Below are 24,055 nucleotides of genomic sequence, written 5' to 3' on the forward strand. Positions count from 1 at the left end.
TTGTAAAAATTACAGTTCCCTAATAAGCTTTTAACAAAATATTTCCTCTTGGCTTGCAGTTCCTAACAAGCAAGCAGTGGATGAGGCTGTGGTCAACATGATCATCAAAGACTGTCAACCACTCACCATTGTTGAAAATGAGGGATTCAGGGAGCTCCTGAAGCTCATTGCACCCTCAAATGTTCTACCAAGCAGGAAGGTACGTTTAAGAAATGTAAGGTTGAATTAATTAATGAGTACTGTCATGATATATACAGTACATATTATATTATATTGACATTGGTATATATTTGGTTATTTTTAAGCCATCAAGGACTTGGTGAACCAGAAATACGAGGAGAAATAGGAGAAAACAAAAGAGCAACTCCAAAACGTTGTTGCTATTAGTTTAATAGCTGATATGTGGACGTCCATTAATATGGAGGCATATAAGAAAGCCATGAACTCCATTCATCAGTCTTGGGAGTGCAGCATTTTCCACAGAAACACTGCAGAAAACATGGCCACGGTTAAAAGGAGCCTCATGGAGGAGTGCGGCATCGTGGGCAAGGTCAGGTGTCTTGTCACTGATGCAACAGCAAACATGATTTCATGTGCTTGAATGCTGCAAATATGGCAAACCATTTGTATTACCCATTCTATGAATTTAATTGTAAGAAAATCATGTGATCAAATCACAGCACTAACAGAAATACACAACAAAACACGGCAAATTGTGACATACTTTCGATCAAGCACCATGGCCAAAGAAAAGCTCACTCAAATGCAGCAACAGCTGGGAACACCATTCCATCAATTAATAAATGAGGTGCCGACACGATGGAACAGCACCTACCACATGCTGGAAAGAATGACTGAGCAGAGGGAGGCAGTCCGGGTGTCACTGGCCTCATTAAAAACTGATATCACTCCACTGACTCCTGAAGAATTTGAAGTCATTGCAGAGATGCTCAGGGTGCTCGCTCCTTTTTACCAAGCCACAAGAGAACTCTCTGAGGAAAAAAGAGTCTCGGGGTCAAAGGTTATTCCACTGATGAAAATGATCCACATTGAGCTTCAACATCAAGTCTCAACAGTGACAAAAGCAGCTGCTCAACAGCTGGCTGAAAATCTGGGAAAGCAGCAAACTGAGTTTATCTGCAACATGGAATCTCTCAGTGTGATGACACTGGCAACACTGTTGGACCCCAGGTTTAAAACAGTTGGCTTTGCTAGTCCACTAAAAGCAACTAAAGCCGTCAAGAGACTGAAGTAGATGTGTGCTGCTGAAATGAGGAGCCATGAGCCTGACCAAGCAGAAGAAGAGCGTCACTCTTTACATGGATCAGAACCCAGTTCAGGTATGAAAACACATTTCTTTGTGTTTATTTGTATATTTCTGTGGCAGTTTGTCATGTGATAATAAACTAACGATTGACAAAGTATTATTTCTCAAATATTTTTTAGGGCACAATCTCTGGAAACCTCTTGATATGGAGGTTGAGGAGAACAAGATGACCTCTAATACTACAGCCGATTCAATAATTGAAGTCCAACACTACCTGGCTGAAAGCAACACACCCAGAACACAGGACCCGTTATAATAATCTTCATCTGTACCCTGTGAAAGAGTTTTTTTTTTCAAGGCAGGGGAACTGGTGTCTTAGAGGAGAAATCGCCTTGGAGCAAAGACACTTAAAAAAACTTTTGGTCCTCAATAAAAATGCATAAATGAATCCATTTTTAGTCTTTTATTTCATATGATTTAACACTTAAGTTAACAAAATTCCATACAGAAGTTAAAAATTTTACCTCTGAATTTTATTACAGACAAATTTGCTATATTTTACATACCAACTCATTTTAGCATTTACACAAACAAGGTTTTAAGGAAATTTTAAACTCGTCTCATTCACAACTTAACTCAACAAACAAATTAAGCAAATGAAATTCTACAATGATGAGATCATATTTTAAGTAAAGGATTAGCGATTAAATATTATTTCACAGGCTGATGTTGGCTTTGCAAGATGTAAGCTTTTCCATCTTATTTTCATTTTGTTTACCTGCAATGATTTTAGAACTACTGTAGGGGTCACTATTAAGTGACCAACACAGTGTCAATACAGTGCCGACACAGTTTGTGTAGTGTGTCAATACACTCCTTGAGGTATCATCATCCCATCACTAACTGTAGCTTATGTGTGTGTGTGTGTGTGTGTGTGTGTGTGTGTGTGTGTGTAAATAAATATATATTTTCAGCCTGCCAACTTTATCCATCCATCCACTTTTCTTCCGCTTATTCCTATTAAGGGTCACAGGGGGCTGGAGCCTATCCCAGCATCTAAGGTTGAGAGGCAGGGTTCACTCTGTACAGGTCGACAGTCCATTGCAGGGCCAACATATATAGACAAACAACCATTCACACCTACGGTCAGTTTAGAGTACCCAATTAGCCTAGTCCCCAATTGCATGTCTTTGGACAGGGGGAAGAAGCCGGAGTACCCGGAAAGAACCCACACAGGCACAGGGAGAACATACAAACTCCACAAAGAAAGATCCTGTGCCCGAGCCGGGGCTTGAATCCCGGAACCTTCTTGCTATGAGGCAACAGTGCTAACTACTGCACCACCATGGCTCCATAACCTCTACTTTTCGATTTTCCTTGGTTACAGAAATTTCTTTTCAATGCAACAAATTTGTGGTCAACTATCAAACCATTAGCTTTGATTATATCACTAGATTGTTTGCAACAGGAAGGCTGCAGTGGATTAATCAGTCTTAATCTTCAAAATGATAAGGCGAAAAATGTCTTTGAATCACAGGTGACTTTGGTGAAGAAAAAAGAGGTTTACATGGTAACGTAAATATGAGTGAAAAAACTCACTGCCAGCTACAACTAGGTAAACTTGTGGAAACTCTGGAAACAGAAAACTTCCAAGACTTGGAGTGGCACTAGGGGTAATGAAGTCCAACTGGGCCCTAAAGGAAACTAATAATTTAGCCTCTAAAACTGTTCTCTGCATTTAATTTAAGGCTGCAACAATGAATCGATAAATCGATTAAAAGTCGATTAATAAATTCGTTGCCAAACAAAGTTTATTATCGATAATTCATCGACAAAGAGACGCTAGTGTTTTGTAATGTCATGAATATATAAGGGGGAGACGAGTAAGAGTTGTGCACACTAGCGACCGCAGATCATAAACAACAATGACGGCGTCCACTGTAGCAGCATGTGGCGGTAGGCTGAAAAGAGCTAAAGACTAGGAGTATTTCACTCTCATTAAAGAAAAGAAAAAAAATGACTTATAAACTTTGCAAGGAGGACTTCGCTTGGCACGGGAGCACGACCGTCATGAATGAACATCTTAGCAGAAAGCATGTAGGAGTTTTAGTGGAGCTTGATGAAGACTCGCCTTGGTAAGTTAGCTTGTGGGCTTGCCTGTAGCAGACTGAGTTGTCCTGGCTTTTAACATTTAAAATATACTTTCCACAGTGGAAAGCCTGGTTTCTTTTTACCATTCAGTACTGGTCAGGACTCGGGTACCATCAGTCTATTTATTGCTCTATTTGTGCTACAGAAACATGAACGCAAAGACGTGTGCTGCATCCGAATTGCCAAGTGGCAACCTACATCCTACTGCTACGACCTACCGCTACAGCCAACTCCTACAAGCTAAACTCTGCAGCACCATTCGGGCACCCTAGAAGATTGGTGGTGAAGCACCACCTCTGCTGGCAGAGCAAAGATACCGCAAATATGTAGAAAGCACCAACAAAAGCCCCCACCTGGCCTGGCTGATGTACTGCACTCCACTCTGAACGCACCTTTCACTCATTCTCTGTTATTAAGCACATTAACGCACCTGTAAAGGTGTGTTCACGTTTGGTGTAAACACACCTTTAGTCATCAACAATGACTATAAATGTTCATGTTGCATAAAAATGGGAGACTGTTGGTGGCGCAAACTTGGCCCGCGCGTCCAAAAGGTTTTAGGGGACAAAGAAGTCTGCGGTGCATTGTGGGCCATAGGTAGCTCTGTAGGATGCACCTGAACTAACCTATGTGGGCGTGTTTAGGCTGTAATTTAGGTTGCGAAGTAGGTCGCTACTCGTGCCAGTTGTGGTTTCGGACAGCTTACGACCTACTCTGCGACCTACGATCCGACCTACTTGGCAATTCGGATACAGCAGTGATCAATTCAATCAGCAGGTTGCTGATATGGCCTGAGGCGTAAACACTACGTGCGTGTATGTGTAATTACCGGATACAGTAGGAGCGTCGAGATCAGAGCCAAGCTTTGAGCAAGTAATAGAAACCAGGCTTTAGCATGCAGCCTTACACTTGAAGCCGAGACATCAACGTCATCTATACATCTACAGTATACATGCTGCGTGCCAGATTATAGAATCAAGAACATGAAATAACTAGAATGTATTTTTTCAAATAAAAAATAAATGTTTTATTTTTTTATTTTTATTGTCTTTATTGTTAGTTAGAACATGCCTAAAACAACTTCATGCTAAATTGTAAAGGTAATTGCAAAAAAGTGTGATAATCTGATTAATCGATAATTCAATTAATCGTTCGTTGCAGCCTTAATTTAATTATAATTACACATCAAAAGAAATGTTCAATCTTTTAACCTAGTGTTTAAATGTAACTGCTTAACTTAAATAATTCACTGAATTAATCACTGATAAATTCTAACTAAAAGTTCTCATCAAATAAAGTTACAACATCCTCCCCACTGATGACCTACAGTTCATCTAAATTTCAGTTTCACAATCCTCCCTAACCTTCATAAATTATCATCCCCAATGATCATCTACAACTTTTAGCAGTGAGGCCTACAGAGAGTCAGAAGTGTGCTGGCTACCATTCCAATCCAATGAGTAGTCTCATTGCCAGGTGTTGTAGACACATCTTCTCATTTAATTTTTTTTTTAAATTTTCATGACTATTTAGAGTGTAGATTCTCACTGAAGGCATCAAAACTATGAATGAACACATGAAATTATGAAGTAAACTGTTGCGGCTCGGTCTGCCTATCGGCCTCCCCTGCTTCTCCCGAGACTTTTTTTTTTGTTTTTTTGTCAGAGGCATCTGAGCGTGCCGCTGGGGAGTTGCGTAACCGGCAACAATGGCGGGTGAAGCGCATGTCATGACACACCTGCAGCTCATCTGCTCGTTACTCACCTGCATTGAATCAGCTCCCTCTGGCTAGTATAAGTTTGTTGGCCTCCCAGTCTAATGTCAGTGCTATTGGGTTCAGTCTACAAACCTTAAGAGTACAAACTCGCCGGCTATTTGTTCCTGACTCTGTCAGATCTCGGGTTCTCCAGTGGGGCCATGCCAGTCAGTTTGCTTGCCACCCTGGAGTCCATCGCACCTTCACCTTCCTGGCTCGGAGGTTCTAGTGGCCTACCATGAGGAGGGATGTAAAGGAGTTTGTCATGGCCTGCACCATCTGCGCCTGCAGCAAGGCCTCTCACCAAGCACCCACTGGTCTGCTGCAGCCCCTTCCAACTCCCAGTCGGCCCTGGTCCCATGTGGCATTGGATTTAGTCTCTGGACTCCCTCCCTCTCAGGGCAACACGGTGATCCTGACGGTGGTGGACCGCTTCAGCAAGGGAGTTCATCTGGTGGCTTTGCCCAAGCTCCCTTCAGCTTCAGAGACCGCTGTCCTCCTGATGAGCCACGTTCTCCGTTTGCATGGCCTTCCCAAGGATATTGTCTCAGATCAAAGGCCTCAGTTTGTCTCCCAGGTGTGGCGAGCTTTCTGCAAGGGTTTGGGCGCCTCTGTCAGTCTCTCGTCAGGATATCATCCCAAGACAAACGGACAAACTGAGAGGATGAACCAGAGTGTGGAGTCTGCTCTCCGTTGCGTAGCCACCAAGAAGCCCACCTTCTGGAGCCGGTTTCTCCCCTGGGTTGAGTATGCGGTCAACTCCCTGGTCAGCTCCGCCACCGGTCTCTCACCCTTCGAGGTATCTCTTGGGTACCAGCCACCCAACTTATCAGCTCAGGAGTCTGAAGTGGCTGTTCCCTCCGTTCAGGATCATCTGGATCGTTGTCGCCGTGTCTGGGAGATCACCAGAGCCGCCCTGCTCCATGCTACAGAACGTGCCAGACTAGGAGCTAACCATCGCCGATCTGCAGCAGCGGCTTACCAACCCGGGCAGAGAGTCTGGTTGTCCTCCAAGGATCTCCCGCTTCAGCCCACTGCCAAGAAGCTGAATCCCCGGTTCATTGGACCCTTCGAGATCCAGCAAGTGCCCAGCCCTGCAGTTGTGTTTCTTAAGGTTCCGGCCTCCATGAGGATCCATCCTGTCTTTCATGTGTCCGGAGTGAAGCCAGTCTCCTACAGCCCTCTAATGCCTCCAGCCCCTGCTCCGCCCCCCCGAGATTGTGGATGGGCATCCACAGTGGAAGATCCGTCGATTGGTGGACATCCGGCGCCGGGGACGTGGGTTCCAGTATTTGGTTGACTGGGAGGGGTACGGTGTGGAGGAACGGAGCTGGGTGTCCCGCCAGCTCATAATGGACCCTGGCCTGCTTACTGAGTTCTACCGCCGCCACTTGGACAAGCCTGGCAAGTCGCCTGGTGGCTCCCATAGGAGGGGGGGTACTGTTGCGGCTCGGTCTGCCGTTCGGCCTCCCCTGTGTGAGCACGCTGCTTTCCCCGAGACATCTGAGCGCGCCGCTGGGGAGTTGCGTAACCAGCAACAAAGGCGGGTGAAGCGCGTGTCATGACACACCTGCAGCTCATCCGCTTGTTACTCACCTGCATCTAATCAGCTCCCTCTGGCTAGTATAAGTTTGTTAACCTCCCAGTCCTCAGATGCGAGTTTGTCCTGAAGAACACAGAGTAGTTTCCTCAGTCTTCGCTAGTTTCCTCAGTCTTCGCTGCCCGATATTGTTCCTTGCTGTCGATCCCCTGATTCGGTTACTGCTGTTTGAGTTCAGACCCCAAAGGAACCGTTTTGAGTTTTTGTTCCTTAAAGGAACACTGAAGTATTAAACCCTCACCAGTTAGGCAATCTCATCCGTTGTCTTGTGTTGTGCTATTGGGTTCAGTCTACAAACCCTAACATAAACAAAAAAGTGTGAAATAACTGAGAGCATGATTTATATTTTAGATTCTTCAAAATAGCCACCCATTGCTCTGATTACTGCTTGGCACACTCTGGGATTTCTCTCGAAGAATTTCATGAGGTTGTCACCTGAAATAGTTGTCCAACAGTCTTGAAAGAGTTCCCCGAGATGTTAAGCCCTTATTGGCACTTTTGCCCTCACACTGCAGTCCATCTCATCCCAAACCATCTCAATTGGGTTTAGGTCAGGGGACTGTGGAAGACAGGTCATCTGGAGCAACACTCCATCATTCTCCTTCTTGGTCAAATAGCCCTTACACAGCCTGGAGGTGCGTTGGGGTCATTGTCCTGTTGACAAAAAAATGATGGTCCAACTAAAACGCAAAACCAGATGGGATGGCATGTTGCTGGTTCAGGGCGCCTTCAATTTTGAATAAATCACAAACAGTGTCACAAGCAAAGCACCTCCACACCATAATGCCTCCTCCTCCATGCTTCACGGTGGGAACCATGTTCATAGAGACCATCTGTTAATCTTTTCTGCGTCACACAAAGACACATGGGTGGAATCAAAGATCTCAAGTTTCAACTCAACAGACCAAAGCACAGATTTCCAGTGGTCAAATGTCCGTTCCTTATGTTTCTTGGCCCAAACAAATCTTTTCTGCTTGTTGATTTTCCTTAGTAGTGGTTTCTTAGCAGCTATTCAACCATAAAGGCCTGGTTGGCACCGTCTCCTATGAGCAGTTGATGTAGAGATGTTTCTGCTACAAGAACTCTGCATGGTATTTATCAAGGCTCTAATCTGAGGTGCTGCTAACTTGGAATTTCTGAGGCTGGTGACTCAGATAAACTTATCCTCAGCAGCAGAGGTGACTCTTGGGCTTCCTTTCCTGAGACGGGCCTAACGTGAGCCAATTCCAGCATAGCCTTTGATGGTTTTTGCAACTGCACTTGGGAGCACATTCAAGGTTTATGAAATTTTCTAGACTGACTGACCTTCAGTTCTTTAAGTAATGATGGACTGTCATTTCTCTTTACTTAGCTGACTGGTTCTTGCCATAATATGAATCAGCTGTGCACCAACCTGACTTCTGCACAACACAAATGATGGTACCAGCCTCATTAAGAAGGCAAGAAATTCTACAAATGAACCCTGACAAGGAAAACCTGTGAAGTGAAAATCATTTCAGGTGACTACATCATGGAGCTCAATGAGAGAAGGCCAAGGGTTTGTAGTGCTGTCAACAATGCAAAGGGTGGTTACTTTAAAGAATCCACAGTATAAAACATATTTACTGTTATTTAACAATTTTTTTCTTTGCTACATAAGTCCATATATCTTGCTTCACATATTTGATGTCTTCAGTATGTATCTAAGTAAGTAGTAAAAAGAAAGAAAGAAAAAACATTGAATGAGAAGGTGTGTCCATACTTTTTGACTGGTAGTGTATATACGTAGTTGAGGGGCCCTGAACTCATTAAGCTTTTAATTTCAATTCCAAGCACCTTTCTCAGAATGACTTAACCCCCACCCCCCCTTCAATGACGAAGAACTCTTGTAGCTATGGATCTGCAACTCTCTTCCAAACCTCCCTAAATCACAACTTGCCCTCTTGAATGTTCTGGTGTGATATGAGTAGATCATTTAGCATAATCCTTTTCTTGAGATGAACAAAAAGTTCTCAGTGGACTGATCACAGACCAGTTCAAAGTTCTGCTCTTGTTACAGCAAAAGTCAACAACAAAGTATGAGATTTCTTCATGGAACCTTGTGCATTCACATAGAATGGCAAACAGTGACAACTGTGTTATTCTGTCCCTTGGTAGTGATGGTCACTTCACCCTCCTATGGCAAAAAAGTCCCATGAAATGGATTTTCATAGGCTCCAGCCCCCCCCCCCCCGAGTCTTAAAAACAGCTACACAGCCTGGAGTGTGCAACACTTTCTTTTCTTGATTTCATCTCATCTCCTGAACTTAGTCCTCAGTCTTTTACACCTGAATAAGTGATAACAAAACACAAAGTCCATTTCACCAGAATGAGCTCTGCTTTAGATCCTACATAGTTATGCCTCTGGTGGGAATTCTGCTTAATTCCCTTTTCTTTGGCAGTATGACCATGATTCTGGGTCCATCAGACATCAGATCTATGTCAGTCGATTTGCAAAAAACTGTTTGCACTTCTGAGCAGAACTGTGCATCCACTGTAATGCTATCACTGAGTCTGTCCAAACCCTGAGTTTTGTCATTTCTATTAGCAGTGATTTCCTTAGGGTACTCTCCAGCCTGACTCAGATCAGCACTCCCATCCCATCCATCGTAGCAGCATCAGCTACAATTGTGCAACCATGGACTTAGATGCTATACTTTTTATTCTTATGATTCTCATTCTTATTCAAACTTTAAATGTTCACCAGGGACCTTCATCACAGCCAAGCAGACTTGAGGGGTGGCAACTGCCTCTATCTCAATACTCTGCATTTAATCCCAGACATTCTCCAAAATGAGCTTAACTATGTTGCATTTGGGCGGCATGGTGGTGCAGTGGTTAGCACTGTCGCCTCACACCAAGAAGGTTCCAGGTTTGAGACCTGGCTCGGCTCCCTGTGCCTGCGTGGGTTGTCTCCGGGTACTCCGGCTTCTTCCCACCATCCAAAGACATGCAATTGGGGACTAGGCTAATTGGATACTTTAAATTGACCATAGGTATGACTGTGAGTGTGACTGGTTGTCTGTATGGTGTTGGCCCTGCGATGGACTGGCGACCTGTCCAGGGTGTGCCCTGCCTCTCGCCTGAAAGCCGCTGGGATTGGCTACCCCCCCCCCCCCCGCAACCCTAAATAGTAATAAGTGGAAGAAAATGGATGGATGGATGTTGCATTTGATTATTGTTGGAACAGGGGAGTCAAATGTGTGGAGGTTAAATGTTCCTCATTTAATGACAGGCAGTTAGGTATCTCCCCACTTTCTCATGCACAAAGCTTCCTTGGCTGCCTCCATCTAGCAGACAACAAACTATCTTCCTTCTTTTATCCTGCAGAACCTTGCAATATGTTTTGGTCCTAAATATACAAAACACCTGCCAAGCTTTATCCTTTACTTACATGTCATAACATTTTGGTCAAAGCAATTTTCAGCGTTCGGTTAAACACTATCACAAAACAGTTAATTTTTGTGTTTTCTTGATAGCTGGTGTGTTGGTCAGCAGCAGATGCCAGGCTCCGTTTCACTGGTTTTATGTCACTATGGTAATACATTTTGCTGTTTGGTTTGTTTTGCTGACTGGAACTTTGTTATTGTAGAACTTTCCAGCAAGGGCAATTTGTGTTCTATGTATATTATTATAAGTATATGTTGCGTTGTGATTGTGTTCTTGATTATTGGGATAATGTTCTTGATTATTTGTCTGTGTAGGAGAACGGGGGTGAGTATACTGGAGAGATGGGTGAGTGCATTCTCTGTGACAAGTACTACCTCATTTCAAATGCACAAAATCTCTGTATTTCATATATGATTATATTATTACATGTCATAATCAAGTCATTTTACTTCAAGTTTTAGAGTTGTTGTTGCTTCTGATCTCTGGAACGTGTATGAGGAGAAAGCACAGTTTTATTAGTTGACCTTTAGTTTCGTTTTCATTCTGCTGATCGTCAGGACTGGTACGCCTCGTCAGTGAGGGACTTTTCGCTAGCAGTGCTAGTGTTGCTGAACGGGAATTAATGTCACATGCGTAATTGTATAAGTTTGATAGTTAATCTTGGGGTTTGTGTTTGTAGGTTTATAACCTAACAAAGTGACTTGCTAACGAAGTAACTCACCAAGAGTCACAGGAAGGCGAGCTAGTGTGTGAATGTTTATTGTGTGATTCCAAAAATTCGATATCTGTATTACTCAGCGATTTCAATTCCCACCTCCACTTTTTCCGTGGATATGAGTTAACTGCCAGCCAAGCTCACCCAAGTTGCTCTCCTTTGCCGACTAAACAGCCAGCATCTCTCTTATACATCTTACATCTAAATCATTCATTACTAATTCCAACTTCATCTGACTAAAGTCTCGTGGCAGAGAGGCATTTCGTCCGACATTTCCTTTTCCACCTAGCAATATGTTCCTTGCTATTGAGTCACTATTCATTCTCTTATCATTATCAGACATATTTTCACAGTCCTAGGATCCAGCACTTCAATAATTTTTTTAACTTTATACTGGGAATTGCTATGTATTATGCTATTGCTATGTATGGAGGATTCAGTACTTCATGTTTTTAATGTTTATACACATTAAATAGTCCCACAAGAAGTAATTACTATTTAACATGACAAGTTAAATGGTAACTGGTGTTTTTTTGTGTTGCTGTTTGCAGATGTTCTCAAGAAAAAATAATATAAGATGTCTTATTGGTATTTCTAATGGGCCACAGACATTTACCCTTCCTAGTTGCACATTTTATTCTTGTCAGTCAACATTTGTTTGATTTTCACACATTGGCTACCAATAAGAACACCTATATAGCTGTAAATTACTCAAATTATAATCAGCTCAACACATACATAAATATGAATCCATTGATACATTTACATCAGAATTTTTTTGGACCCCCTAAAATCATTATAGTCACAAAATTTCCAGCACGGGTTATGCAGTAAACAGCATAGAAAATAATTGTTTGGCAGTTGAGAGGTGGATCCTTCCTTACCATGTGTCTGCGCAGAATGGTTTGACTCTTCATATATTTAAGGCAAAACTCGCACATGTAGAGCCTCCCCAGGCGGGCATATTCCTCTGGATATGGAGAATGGTACCAGGTGTCCAGCTCGTAGCGACCAAAAACAATTATCTTTATCATATTGCTCCCCTCCGACACTTGGCCAGATAGACGCAGCTTCTCCTGTACAGCCCAGAAAAGGAGGGAACAGAAGATGGGCAGAAAAAGAGAAAAGGAAATAGTATGAGAAGGATAAGAGGAGAGGGCAGGAGATCAGACAGAGGGGACAAAAGATGAATAGAGGAGATAGTGGAAAAGATCTCTGTTAGTCTTTGAAGACAATCAGGTGAAAGAAAAATCAAACACAAAGGAAAACCTCAGTGGAGGCAACCAGTCAAAAAAATTAAAACAATGACGGAGAAGACAAGCTGTGGATGAGGAATTTACAAAAAATCTTAACAAAATGGCAAGATCACTAGATTCAGTCAAACACTACTGAAAAGGCATTTGAAATCACTTCAGAAAGGTGGATACATAATTTAACGTGAAAACAAAACTATACATTTTAAAAAAGTTTTCTCCAAAAGGACCAATCATGTAGCTTGCTTGACTAAATAACTATTAATCAATTACTTAACTATTTGACCAAAAAGGGGATTTTTCATCCCGATACTAATTTTAGAGCAGAAAACCCAGAAATCCAAAATTATAAAACCAAAATAAGATAAAAAATAAACAACGTGGAGGCAACCAAAAGTAAAAATTACTGATACTGAAACACTTCTGGTGTGCTTCTATGATCGCGTGCCAAAACAGGAGTTATTGTTTGTTTTGTGTTTGTATGTGGATTATTAGGGCCTGAGCCCCAAAAGTGGCAAAGACCCTATTGTATCTGTTCATTTCTTTCTTTCTTTCTTTCTTTCTTATTCTGCCACTTTGGACCTTAATTGGCCCCCTAAACATGCTCACCAAATTTGGTGTGAACATCAGGTCTGGTGAATAATTGGATAAAATGTAAAATTAACCCCTGAAGTGCCAAAATGTGCTCCACAGCACCACGGCCTGTAGGAATGTTGTAGAGACATTGTAACAAAACTCAATTATGTCTAATCAAGACCTACAAATCATATGCGAACACCCCTGACCTAAACGCAACAGGAAGTCCATAATATGCACATGAATGTATGACTTTGTATGACACTGTGCTGAGCAAAAATTATTAACTTTAAGTTTTATTATTAACATGTAAGTCTGACCACTTCCCAACCTGTATCACTGGATTCAGGACAAATTTTCCTACTATAACATCCATCCATCCATCCATCCATCGTCATCTTCCGCTTATTCCGACACATTAAGGGTCGCGGGGGGGCTGGAGCCTATCCCAGCGTCAACGGGCGAGAGGCGGGGTACACCCTGGATAGGTCGCCAGTCCATCGCAGGGCCAACACAGACAGACGAACAACCATTCACACTCACATTCATACCGACAGTCAATTTAGAGAATCCAATCAGCCTAGTCCCCAAATTACATGTTTTTGGACGGTGGGAGGAAGCTGGAGTACCCGGAGAGAACCCACGCAGGCACGGGGAGAACATGCAAACTCCACACAGAAAGATCCCGTGCCCGAGCCGGGACTCGAACCAGGAACCTTCTTGCTGTGAGGCCACAGTGCTAACCACTGCACCACCGTGCAGCCCCTACTATAACATGAATCCCAAAATTAGATTTGGCCAAAGTCCTGGGATTCATTAAGATTTGTACTCTTATCAAATCCTCCTCTCCAACTGAGAGGGGGAGAGAGAGAGTAAGAGGGAAGAAAGCGGGGGATGGGTGTGTGGGTTGAATGGAGGTCATTTTTGAAGGATACAGCAGAAAAGTCTGTACACATAAAATTTCATTACATTTTTTTTTACTACATTTGGTGGTATTATCATTTCTTCTACAATGATTGTAGGGTATGTTAAGGGTGCGAAGGTCCATCCAATGTTGCTTACAGTTTTAATTCTGAATGATGCACTTCAGACTTTGCACACATGCTTGGGGCAGTTTTGCATTTGATAACTGTCAGTTGTTCGTAATTTCAAGATATATATGTGTGTGTGTGTGTGTGTGTGTGTGTGTGTGTGTGTGTGTGTGTGACTTTGTTACCACACAGCAACAACTCAGCTCTTTAAGAGCTTAAAGGGCAGCTGACATATTCATTTTCATGTCTTTGTAATTGACTAAGGACTCTGACTCTGATAGAGCAGCTAGACATGACTGACAGCTGAAAAGCTTCTATAAAGTCCTCTGCATATCTTTTCCACCAGCACAGTTGTGAAGTGGCTAGCACTGTCGCCTCCCAGTAAGAAGGTTCTGGTTCGAGCCTCGCCTTGAGCATGGGGTCTTTCTGTGGGAAGTTTGCATGTTCTCCCGTGCCTGTGTTACTCCGGCTTCCTCCCACAGTCAAAGGACATGCAAAAGGGGACGAGGCTAATTGGATACTTTAAAATGGCCGTAGACGTGGCTGTACGAGTGAATGGTTGTCTGTCTATATGTGTTTGCCCTGCGATGGACTGGTGAGCTGTCCTGGGTGTACCTCACCTCCGGCCAAAGGTGCTCTCTAGGCTGGGAAACGCTGCTGGGATAGGCTTCAGCACCTTTGCGACCCTTAACAGGATAAGGGGTAGAAAATGGGTGGATGGATGGATGTTTCCTACCATATCCACACCGCTGTGATTGGTCACCATTCCCAGGACTTCGAGAAGGGCTGCTACTCACTCCCCCAAAATACAAGGGGTGGCTAACACCCTCTACGCTAGTGTATATGGTAACAGAGACTAGACCTACGGGAGAGTATACATCCCTGAGCAATAGCTAGTCCCTGGCGCCCTGCCCTGTCGCAGCCTACACAAAACACACAACACTTAACACTAAATAACTAGAACATAAGGATAACTAAAATGGGCTGACAAACTAAGGTAACGAAAATACACAACTAAGAACTAAAGATAAGCAACCTAGGAAAATGGTTTCAGCCCCCCGGGCGGCACGAACACTCAAACTACTATAGAAAGGTAGACTCCCTCTGATTGGTCAACGGATGCAAGGAGTCTTGATGAAGGAATGAGCTCCAGCTGCAGGTCACATGATGATGAATGAAAAGGGGAGAGGGAGAGAGATCGGAGGGGAGACAACAGAAGAGAAAAATACACAATAACCAAGCACATGAAATATAACAAAGCAATATCAAATATATCATTACGCACACTGCCACTGTGCATAACAATTAACCAACAGAGCCTTTACCTGTTCAAACGCCTGTTGGCAAGTGGTGGACCACACAAGAGTTGCTTTACCTCTCAACAGATCAGTAAGTGGTGCTACTACTTCAGAAAAGTTTCTGCAAAAACTTCTGTGGTATCCCACTCGACCCAAAAAACGCATAAGTTCTGTTTTCGCGGCAGGTACAGGATAATCCTCGACAGCTTGTATTTTACCTCTCACTGGACGAACTGTACCCTGGCCAACTAACTGACCCAAGTATGTCACTGTCGCCCTCGCAAACTCACACTTAGCGAGGTTGACAGTGCGGCGTGCCTCAGCCAGGTGGCTGAATGGAGCCCCACTGCAGGAACACTCCACTCCAGATGAGAGGCCCAAGTGTGTGAACAAACTACCACGTCATCTCAATAGACTGTACATCCCTCCAAGTTCCCCAGAAACTTTTGTCATCAGCCTCTGAAATGTTACCAGTGCATTGTGCAACCCCAAAGGCACTACCTTGTAGGAATACAACCCATTTGGCGTTATAAATGCCGGAAGTTCACGCGCTTGCTCTGACAATGGGACCTGCCAATAGCCTTTTAATTAGTCAAACTTTCTAACATACTTAGCATGGCCAATCTGGTCAACACAGTCTTCCATACGCGGAAGCGGAAAGGAACCTGCTTTCGTCACAGCATTCACCTTGCGAAAATCTGTACAGAACCTGGGGGTGTTGTCAGATTTAGGAACCATAAGGCAGAGTGATAGCCAACTGGATGACGTGGGCTAAGTTTATACCATGATCTACCATGTACCTCACTTCGGCGTCCCGATATATCCGTTTTTCAGGATTAACACGATAGAATCTCTGCCTAATTGGCTGAGCCTCCCCGACATAAATATCATGCTCAATAAAGTGAGTCTGAGTGGGAGTGTCCCCAAACAAACAAGGGAAAGCGCAGATGAGCTCAGACCTAGAATGAGGCAGCGGGCCAACACAATCAATTAGATGTTCAAAAGACTGACATATAGCTGGAATCAGAGACAAAGGAGCAGATGTTATACTCTGATTAGGTTTGCCAGTGACTTGACAAGTGTGGCATGTTTTAATATATGCAGCAACATCTTTTCTCATTTGTGGCCAAAAGAAATGACGCAGTTGCCGATCATGTTTTCCAAACACCCCAGTGCCCAGAGCCAGCCTCAGCACAGTCTCACTATATTTAGATGGCAACACAATCTGGATAATGGGATCTCCATTAGGAAACTGTCCCCGTGGGGCACCCATTTTCTGACCAGCAACGTATTCTGCATAAAATAATCCAGAGAATTATTTTGTACCTCATCCGCAGGAAGCACCTGCTCGAACAAACCTCTCAGAGAAGGATTGGCTTGCTGTTCAACCCTAAGGTCTTCCTGCGAAACTGAGATTGGGGTATCAGACAATGAAAATGCACACAGACCTGCAGCATTACACTCCAACTTCTCAGAACCCTACACCGAATCTAATTCGTCATGCGCCATGGAGCGCGTTACTGCGCAAACAGTAAAAACCTCTGGGAAGTTCACTTCATTTTCTTCGGGCTGCTTCCTCACCAACGGAACTGATGAAACCACAGGAGGCGGTGGAACATCAGCCCATACACGCCCTCCTGCCACACCATTCCCCAAAATTAGTGTAATGCCTTCAATTGGCAGTGCTGGACGCACGCCAGCAGTCACCTGGCCCTCAAAGAGATCAGAGTGCAGCATAACGTTATGCAACAGAACCTGCAAAACTTTCATGCCCGTTCCCAAAACTGGAACAGAACACCCTGTGTCACTCTTTTCTGAAAATTGTAAAAATGAAGCCTGGATGAAAGAATCAAAAGCTGCAGTATCCCACAGTAACTTAACTGGCTCTTTGACATCAGTTCCCACCAGGGAAACAAACCCATCCGACACAAAAGGCAGAAAAGACTCAAGCTCACCACTCAAGCTGCTTATTGCCCTTCCTCCATGTCTGAAAATGCTGGCGGTAAACCTTGGGGACAGGCTCATAGGTTTTCAACACAGCTGACTTAACTGCCCAATAGTTTTGACTATCTGCATAAGACAAAGATGAGTAGGCCTCCTGTGCTCTACCCGTCAATGCGCACGCACGCAGAATCTGGCCACTTCATGGTGTCTGCCACACGCTCAAACTTAACAAAAAATGTTTCTGGATCATTTTCACTAAATTTCGGTAACAAACGCTGGTTAGCTGAAATATCAAAGTGCCCATCTGTAAGCACAGGGCAACTGGAGGAACTCTCCCTCCCCACAGAACTGTCAGCTGGCAATTTTCCACTTTTAATGAAATCAAGCTTGTACTGTTCTAACACTACCTTCGCCTGTTCAGCCTGACAGCACAGTTATTCCACTGCCAGCTGCTTTTCAATTTCTGCATCATGCTTCATTCTATCATGTTCTAATTGCAACATAAGCAACATTTATTTTTGCTGCTCAAATGTTAAACCACCGCCTGCCAACGGCGGAGACAAACCAGCAGTAGTAGTTGGGGAGGTCGATCCGGACCCACAGCCAAAAACCCCATTGCACTCAAATTTGCTTTCAGAATACTTTTAATATTATCTTTTGACCGTTTGTCAGGAAGATCAACTTTATAGTGCTCTGCTATTTTTAACAACTGTCTTTTTGTGCACCTGTCCATGAACTCCTCCGATGGAGCTTTAACAAAATCTGACAACTCTGCTATTATGCACAAAACAAACCAGAAAATGAATTCTGATTAGGCTACACCTTCAAATACCAAAGACCAAAGTAAGTGCCAACATGGTGCTTACACACAAGGACAGCCAGAATCCCATTTGTCTAACCTACCTATCCAAGTCTTACCTAACTCCACTCACCCCTAGTCTTCATGCAGTGACGGCGGCGGGCACTTATGTACTCAATACCGATAGCACGGGAAAAGGCGACCAAGTAATGGCAACCTTCCCGAAACTATGGCTGTGCTCCCAAGCAATTGCTCTAACCACATTTACTGCAACACGATGGAAAAAACAAAACTCAATGAAACCAAGGGGTACCGCCGCTATGCCTAACCAGGGAATTATGCACTCATTGAATACTTCAGCACCAGTCGACACTTACCTGCATCTACGGCACCATGCTGAAAAAAAACAAACAAAAACAACCAAACACTAGTTATTGATACAAAATCATTAACTGACCAAATACTGTATATCTCCAAACCAAAGTGCATACACAAACCACTCAAGGCTCCCACACTATGCACCAGAAACAACACGGCTCCGTAATAACTTTGATGACGTCAGCTCATTCACAACTTAGGAGCCCATTCACAAAAAACAAGTCAATGAGTTACTGATTGCTGCGCCTTTTTGGCCATGCCCACCAGGGCCACATCAACTAATGAAGGTGTATTCAACCACACCAAACAAACCAAGACACGTGCGTGACCCAAATTATACACTGCCAAATACATCACCTTACCAAAGTCACTCTAAATTAACCTGGAAAGCAACATTTATAGTTTAGAATGGAAGAGAAAGAATAGCTCTCTTCTGAGATACCTATTTGGGAGTACTTGGAAAAATATGATTTTAGATGAAGCATCACTTTAGCTTTTGTCCACAGGAGGGTTTCATTTTCCCTCAATGTTCTTCTGTCCAGTTAAGTTTAGAAATACAGATTTTAGATACACCGGTTTTAAGTCCCACAACATTTACTGCATCCAGACACATCACGTAACACAAGAAAACGGTAAACCCACTAAAAGTAAATAATTAATGAAACAACAATGCTTCAATACAAAGATAATGAAAAAAATTCCCTAGAAAGCTCCCAGCGCACCAATCCTGAGAGAGAGCCATTTAACCAATGAATATACTGTTACAAATTGTGCCTAAATATGCGCACTAGAGACCCACTTATCTAATGAGCTGCAGGGGGGAGAGCACTGCAGACCATCTATTGGAGCAGCACAAATCCAGCAAAGCTCCCTGAGGTAAAGTAGATGTGATGCTCACAATAAAAAGATAATAATAATCTCTCACGCTGTAACACTTTGGTTGTGATTTTCTGCATGTTTGTTTTTCAGTGTGTTCTCACTGTTCCCATGTGTGTGACAAGAGGAGTTTACATGTGTCTGCACGGCTTAATGTCTTGACATTGCACCCTTTAAATAGCAGGAAAGCAGGAGGTACATAGATATAAGACCTGGTTCTGTTGGCCAGTGGACAAGAATTAGTAGGATTAGCCTACCCACTCCTGTAATTTAACAAGTAGTTTCAACCAAGCAAATTGACTGGTCAACAAGACAGTTAAAGTGTGCTCCAATCAGCATGACAGCATACCTTACTCATCATCAAATACATTACTTAAACAATTCCATGGCAAAGTTCACTTTGTAAACAGAAAGGTTTTTTTTTTTGTTAATTTCATTTATTTAGTGGCCTCAGTTTTGATGAATGGAAGAAGACAAGGGGAATAAAAAAGGTCTCGTGTTTGACCCAAGAAAGTAGTTGAGGCAACAGAAAATGTTTCTTAGAGGGTACCCCAACAAATATGGACTGAAGCTGAATATTTCTAGTAATGAATTTTTGAAATTATTACATCTATCTTCCTAGACACTATCTTTTAATATACACTATACTTCATCTATCCTCATGTAGTTAAGTCACAAGAAAGCATTATAATTTTGAGAGCTAATGGACCGCACATGAGTACATTTGGGTAATACACTGGCAATTGTTGTGTCATCACAATATTACACTCAAGGGTGAGCTTCAACATTACTTGAGCTTTTCAGTGATGCATGTGTAACCCCTATAAGAGTACAGCTTTGAGTTTACCTGCTAGTTTTTGTTATTTAGCCTCATGGTAAATAATTTTTCATTTAAGGATTCAAATTTGTGATGAGAACTGTATTTTTGAAATGACTGTTGTGACTTAGCCACAAGAGGGCACTTAATGTATGGGCTCTGTAGAAGGTGTGCACACTGCATGCTGGGATTAATGCACTCCAGCTAACCCTGATGCGAACCAGACCACAATACAGTCAGAAGAGAAGTTGATATCTTTTTGGTAGAGATACTATTTTATTTTATTATTCATGTGTCTATAGTCATTGCCAGAGAGTACCAGAGCGTTGTGACCGGAGGATTTTATATGTATTGTTATATTCGATCAAGGACTCCGGTGAATGGAATAGTTAGCATGCTACATGGCTAGCGAACATGTAACACACATTTCTTTCAGTATGGTTGTTAAGCAATATGAAATGTTTTCTTTATTGTCAAAAAAACAATAGGAGTAAACTGTGACTGGATGGAGATGTTGTAATTAATGAAAATACTAAGTTTACATTTAGGAATACCTCTATTTTTATATGAGAAATTGTAATTTTCTCTGAGTCATTTCTGAGTGCCAAGTTCAATGTTAGAAAGTTTAAAATATGCTATATGTGGGTTAATGCTCATGATTGGTATATATATATGGGTTTTCCTGATTTTCATTTGATATAGTTCATGTTGACATAATTAAAAATGTGTAAGTATTAATGTGAACTCGAGAAAGGATTTCTCCCCTACAAACCCCACAATGTTGACGAAAGGTTCTGCACCGTCAAAGGCACCTGTGATAACAGGCAGTGGAAGATGCTAACCATCACACAAAATTTGGACTTCTGGACATGCAAAAGGAAGGTAGACGTTACACAGCAGCTGGTTTTCGTGATACTGAGGAGTTTTCTGATATTTTCTACGAATGTTTGAACAAGAGTGAAAAGTGTGAAAATGTTAATGCCTGTCTAAGAAAAGTGTATAAAGTGTGTAGTGAGTGGTTTTACAGCCTTAAAATATCTATAATAAATGTAAAAAATAAAGCTAACTACTTTGCGGATTTCGCCTATTGTGAGTTACTTTTAGAATGTAACTCCCACAATTAACCAAGGACCACTGTAGTGATTGATGATAGATAATTAATTTTATTTCCTGCTATGGCGGATTGTTTTTTTTTAGTTGCTGGATCTGCAATCTGGAAACCACCTATCCAACCAGGGTCTCTGTCACATGTAAGGCAGAGTAAGGGAGGATCCAAACTCTCCATCTTCATCACCCTCCTGGAGATTCATACCTGGAGCAGATATGATTTCGCTGCGTAGTAAACAGACATCCACACATAAATTCTACCAGGTAGCACACACATTCACTGGACAAAAGGACAAACGTTGATATCAGGCAGAAATAAGCTGTGAAGGGACAGTTTACTTTACTTTATTCCTTATATTTTATTCTCATCCTAGGGATTTAAATCTGAACTGTGATTCTGATTTTTGTATAGATTGTGGAAAAAAATATGAGTTCACCTTTTGCATGCATTAACCATACCTCACTCCTTGACTTGAACCTGAGTAAAGTAGTTAAATGTTGCTCTTACAGAGTTACACATGTGGACCTTGGCACATGGCTGCATCAATGTTATGTGCAAATTATGTTAAAGCACACCCTTTGTGTAATATTGTGTAAATTAGCACACTCATGAAACTGATGAAGATGCTAATGTCAGAGTTTAGTGTCAAGAACCTGTGCTGCTCTGAACCTCTTTTCAGCAAAACTTGATTACATAAAATTTCTTAGAGAGTCGAAATGTCCCAATCCACTTTTTTTTTAGCTCTCAATCCAATTCTAATACTCTAATACTAAGTATCAGCCAGTGAGCCTGATCCTATCTGATATGCTGATACACAGTGAATGCTTTAAGCCCACCAACATTAAAGTTATTAAAAGCAATCCAATTTATGTATTTGACATTTGAATAGTTATTCAATATAATGGGATATCCACATTTAAATTTACTACACACAGACATTTTAAAGGTAAAAGTTGCCAATTACATGGTTCAAAGATTTTGTCATTATAGACGCATAAAAAACACATATAAATCATGTCATTCACCCAATAATACATTGGGTATGGAAGGCCATTTTTTTACAGAGTCAGGAAAAATTACTGAAGAATAGCATAATGAAAATAATAACTGAAGAATGCCACTCCATAAGAAATTGCAGTGTAAATGCTAACAGCTGAAAAGGTTGACACCACACTGCAATGCTTGGAAATTTGAATAATATCAATTTTGTTTGAAATATTTGAACATATAAAGGTTTATTTCATTAAAAACCTGAAGCCAAATTCCAATAAAAGCTTGAAAGTTTTAATATTGCAAATAATGTATGAAATTTTAGGAAAAAAATAATGTTGAGTTAATTTAAGGGATGAAACCAAAGTGTAATGCTGATTGTAATGTATTATATATGTTTCAATATCTGTATGATTGTAATGTCATAGTGTCTTAAATCAAGTCAAGTCAGTTTTATTTCTATAGCGCCAAATCACCACAAAAGTTATCTCATGACACTTTACAAATACATTAGGTCAAGCACCACTCTCCTTCAATAAATTTCCACCCAACAATTCTCCATGAGCAAGCACATCTTGAACAGCGGCGATGAAAACCTTCCTTTAACAGGCAGGAACATCGAGCAGATCCAGGCTCAATGGGGGATGACATCTGCTTTGACCAGTTGTGGGGAAAGAGAGCAGGAGAGCATGCAGAGGAAAAAACAAATAATGGATAAAGACAGATATACAGAAGGAAAGAGAGGGACAGAGATAAAGAGGTAGAGAAAGGAGGAGAGAATGATGAAGCGATGGGGATGTGAACAGGCTGGAAGGAGAAGGATGGCAAAACACAGCATCTAGCTACCAATAATCACATCTACAGGCTCAAAACAAGCAATCAATTCCAGCATAATAGGAGCAATTATATGGTTGCAAACAGAATGCTGATGCTAATGCGGTATTGAAAATACTGAGCTAAATACTACTCGTACTAATGCTAATACTGATGCTAAGGGTGGCAGTTTGAGCCTCTTCAGGTCTGTAGCCTCCTCAAGCAGCAGCATTAGTCAGGGATGTGGGAAGTGGGGAAGCACAAAGGCTTCGTAGAAGACAAGTCAGTAGCACGTACGAGTACAAGACGACAGAGAGGACAGAGAGGAGGAGAGAGAAGCCCAGTGCACCATGGGAGATCCCCTGTCAGTCTAAGCCGATAGCAGCATATATAAGGGCTCGCCTAAGAAAGCCTTACGCTTTATCAAAAAGGACGTTTTTAAGTCTGCTATTAAACATAGAGAGGGTGTCTGTGTCCCGGACTGAGACTGGGAGATGGTTCCACAGGAGGAGAGCATGATTCCTGAAAGCTCTAGCTCTAGCTTTAGCTGGATAATAGGGAACTATGAGTTCTGACGGATATGAAGAAAACCTTGTTGAGGGCTTTGTATGTTCGAAGAAGAATTTTGAATTTCATTCTGAATTTAACAGGGGGCCAATGCAGAGAAGCCAGCGCAGAAGAGATGCGGTCTCTTCTACCAGTTCTTGTCAATATGTGGGCAGCAGTGTTTTGGACCAGCTGGAGAGTACTTAGGGACTTATGGGTGCAGCCTGATCGGAGGGATGTGTCTGATATTAGCGATGTTACATAAAGGAAAGAAGGCAGTCCTGGAGATTTGTTTTATGTGGGAGTTAAAGGACAGATCCTGATCAAGGAGAACTCCTAGGTTCCTTACGGTAGTGCTGGGGGCCAGGGTGATCCCATCCAGGGTACCTATTTCATTAAAGGGATAAGGTGTCTCTAGGATGTTTTGGGCCAAGCACAATAACTTCAGTTTTGTCCAAGTTTAATAAAAGAAAATTGTGGGTCATCCATTTTCTTTTATGAACTTTAGACAGGCCTCAAGTTTAGTCAGCTGATTTGTTTCATGTGAATGCACTGATAAGTACAGCTGCGTATCTTCTGCATAACAGTGAAAATTAATCGAGTGTTTATCATGTGTCATATGACCTAGTGGAAGCGGATATCGAGTGAAGAGGACTGGTCCAAGCATGGACCCTTGTGGAACACCATAGCTGACTATAGTGGTCTCAGAGGAATAATCATTAGCAAGTA

The 24,055-nt window shown here is 42.3% G+C and overlaps 1 protein-coding gene across 16 annotated transcripts in view; it reads right to left on the bottom strand.

Moving 5' to 3' along the window:
* Positions 1-24,055, bottom strand: part of LOC147245889 (histone acetyltransferase KAT7-like) — a 134,783-nt gene that overhangs the window by 84,597 nt on the left and 26,131 nt on the right. For all 16 annotated transcript variants that reach the window (XR_015109933.1, XM_086183853.1, XM_086183852.1 and 13 more), the window contains one exon: positions 11,782-11,973. Coding sequence is in view for 15 of the 16 variants with exons in the window: in XM_086183853.1 (XP_086039979.1) it covers positions 11,782-11,973 (192 nt within the window). In the remaining variant the exon portion in view is untranslated. The remainder of the gene's footprint in view (positions 1-11,781; positions 11,974-24,055) is intronic.

Source organism: Aulostomus chinensis, chromosome 18, assembly GCF_037954235.1.
Source record: "Aulostomus chinensis isolate RoL2024-O1b breed Wild chromosome 18, RoL_Achi_v1.0, whole genome shotgun sequence".
Lineage (NCBI taxonomy): Eukaryota > Metazoa > Chordata > Actinopteri > Syngnathiformes > Aulostomidae > Aulostomus > Aulostomus chinensis.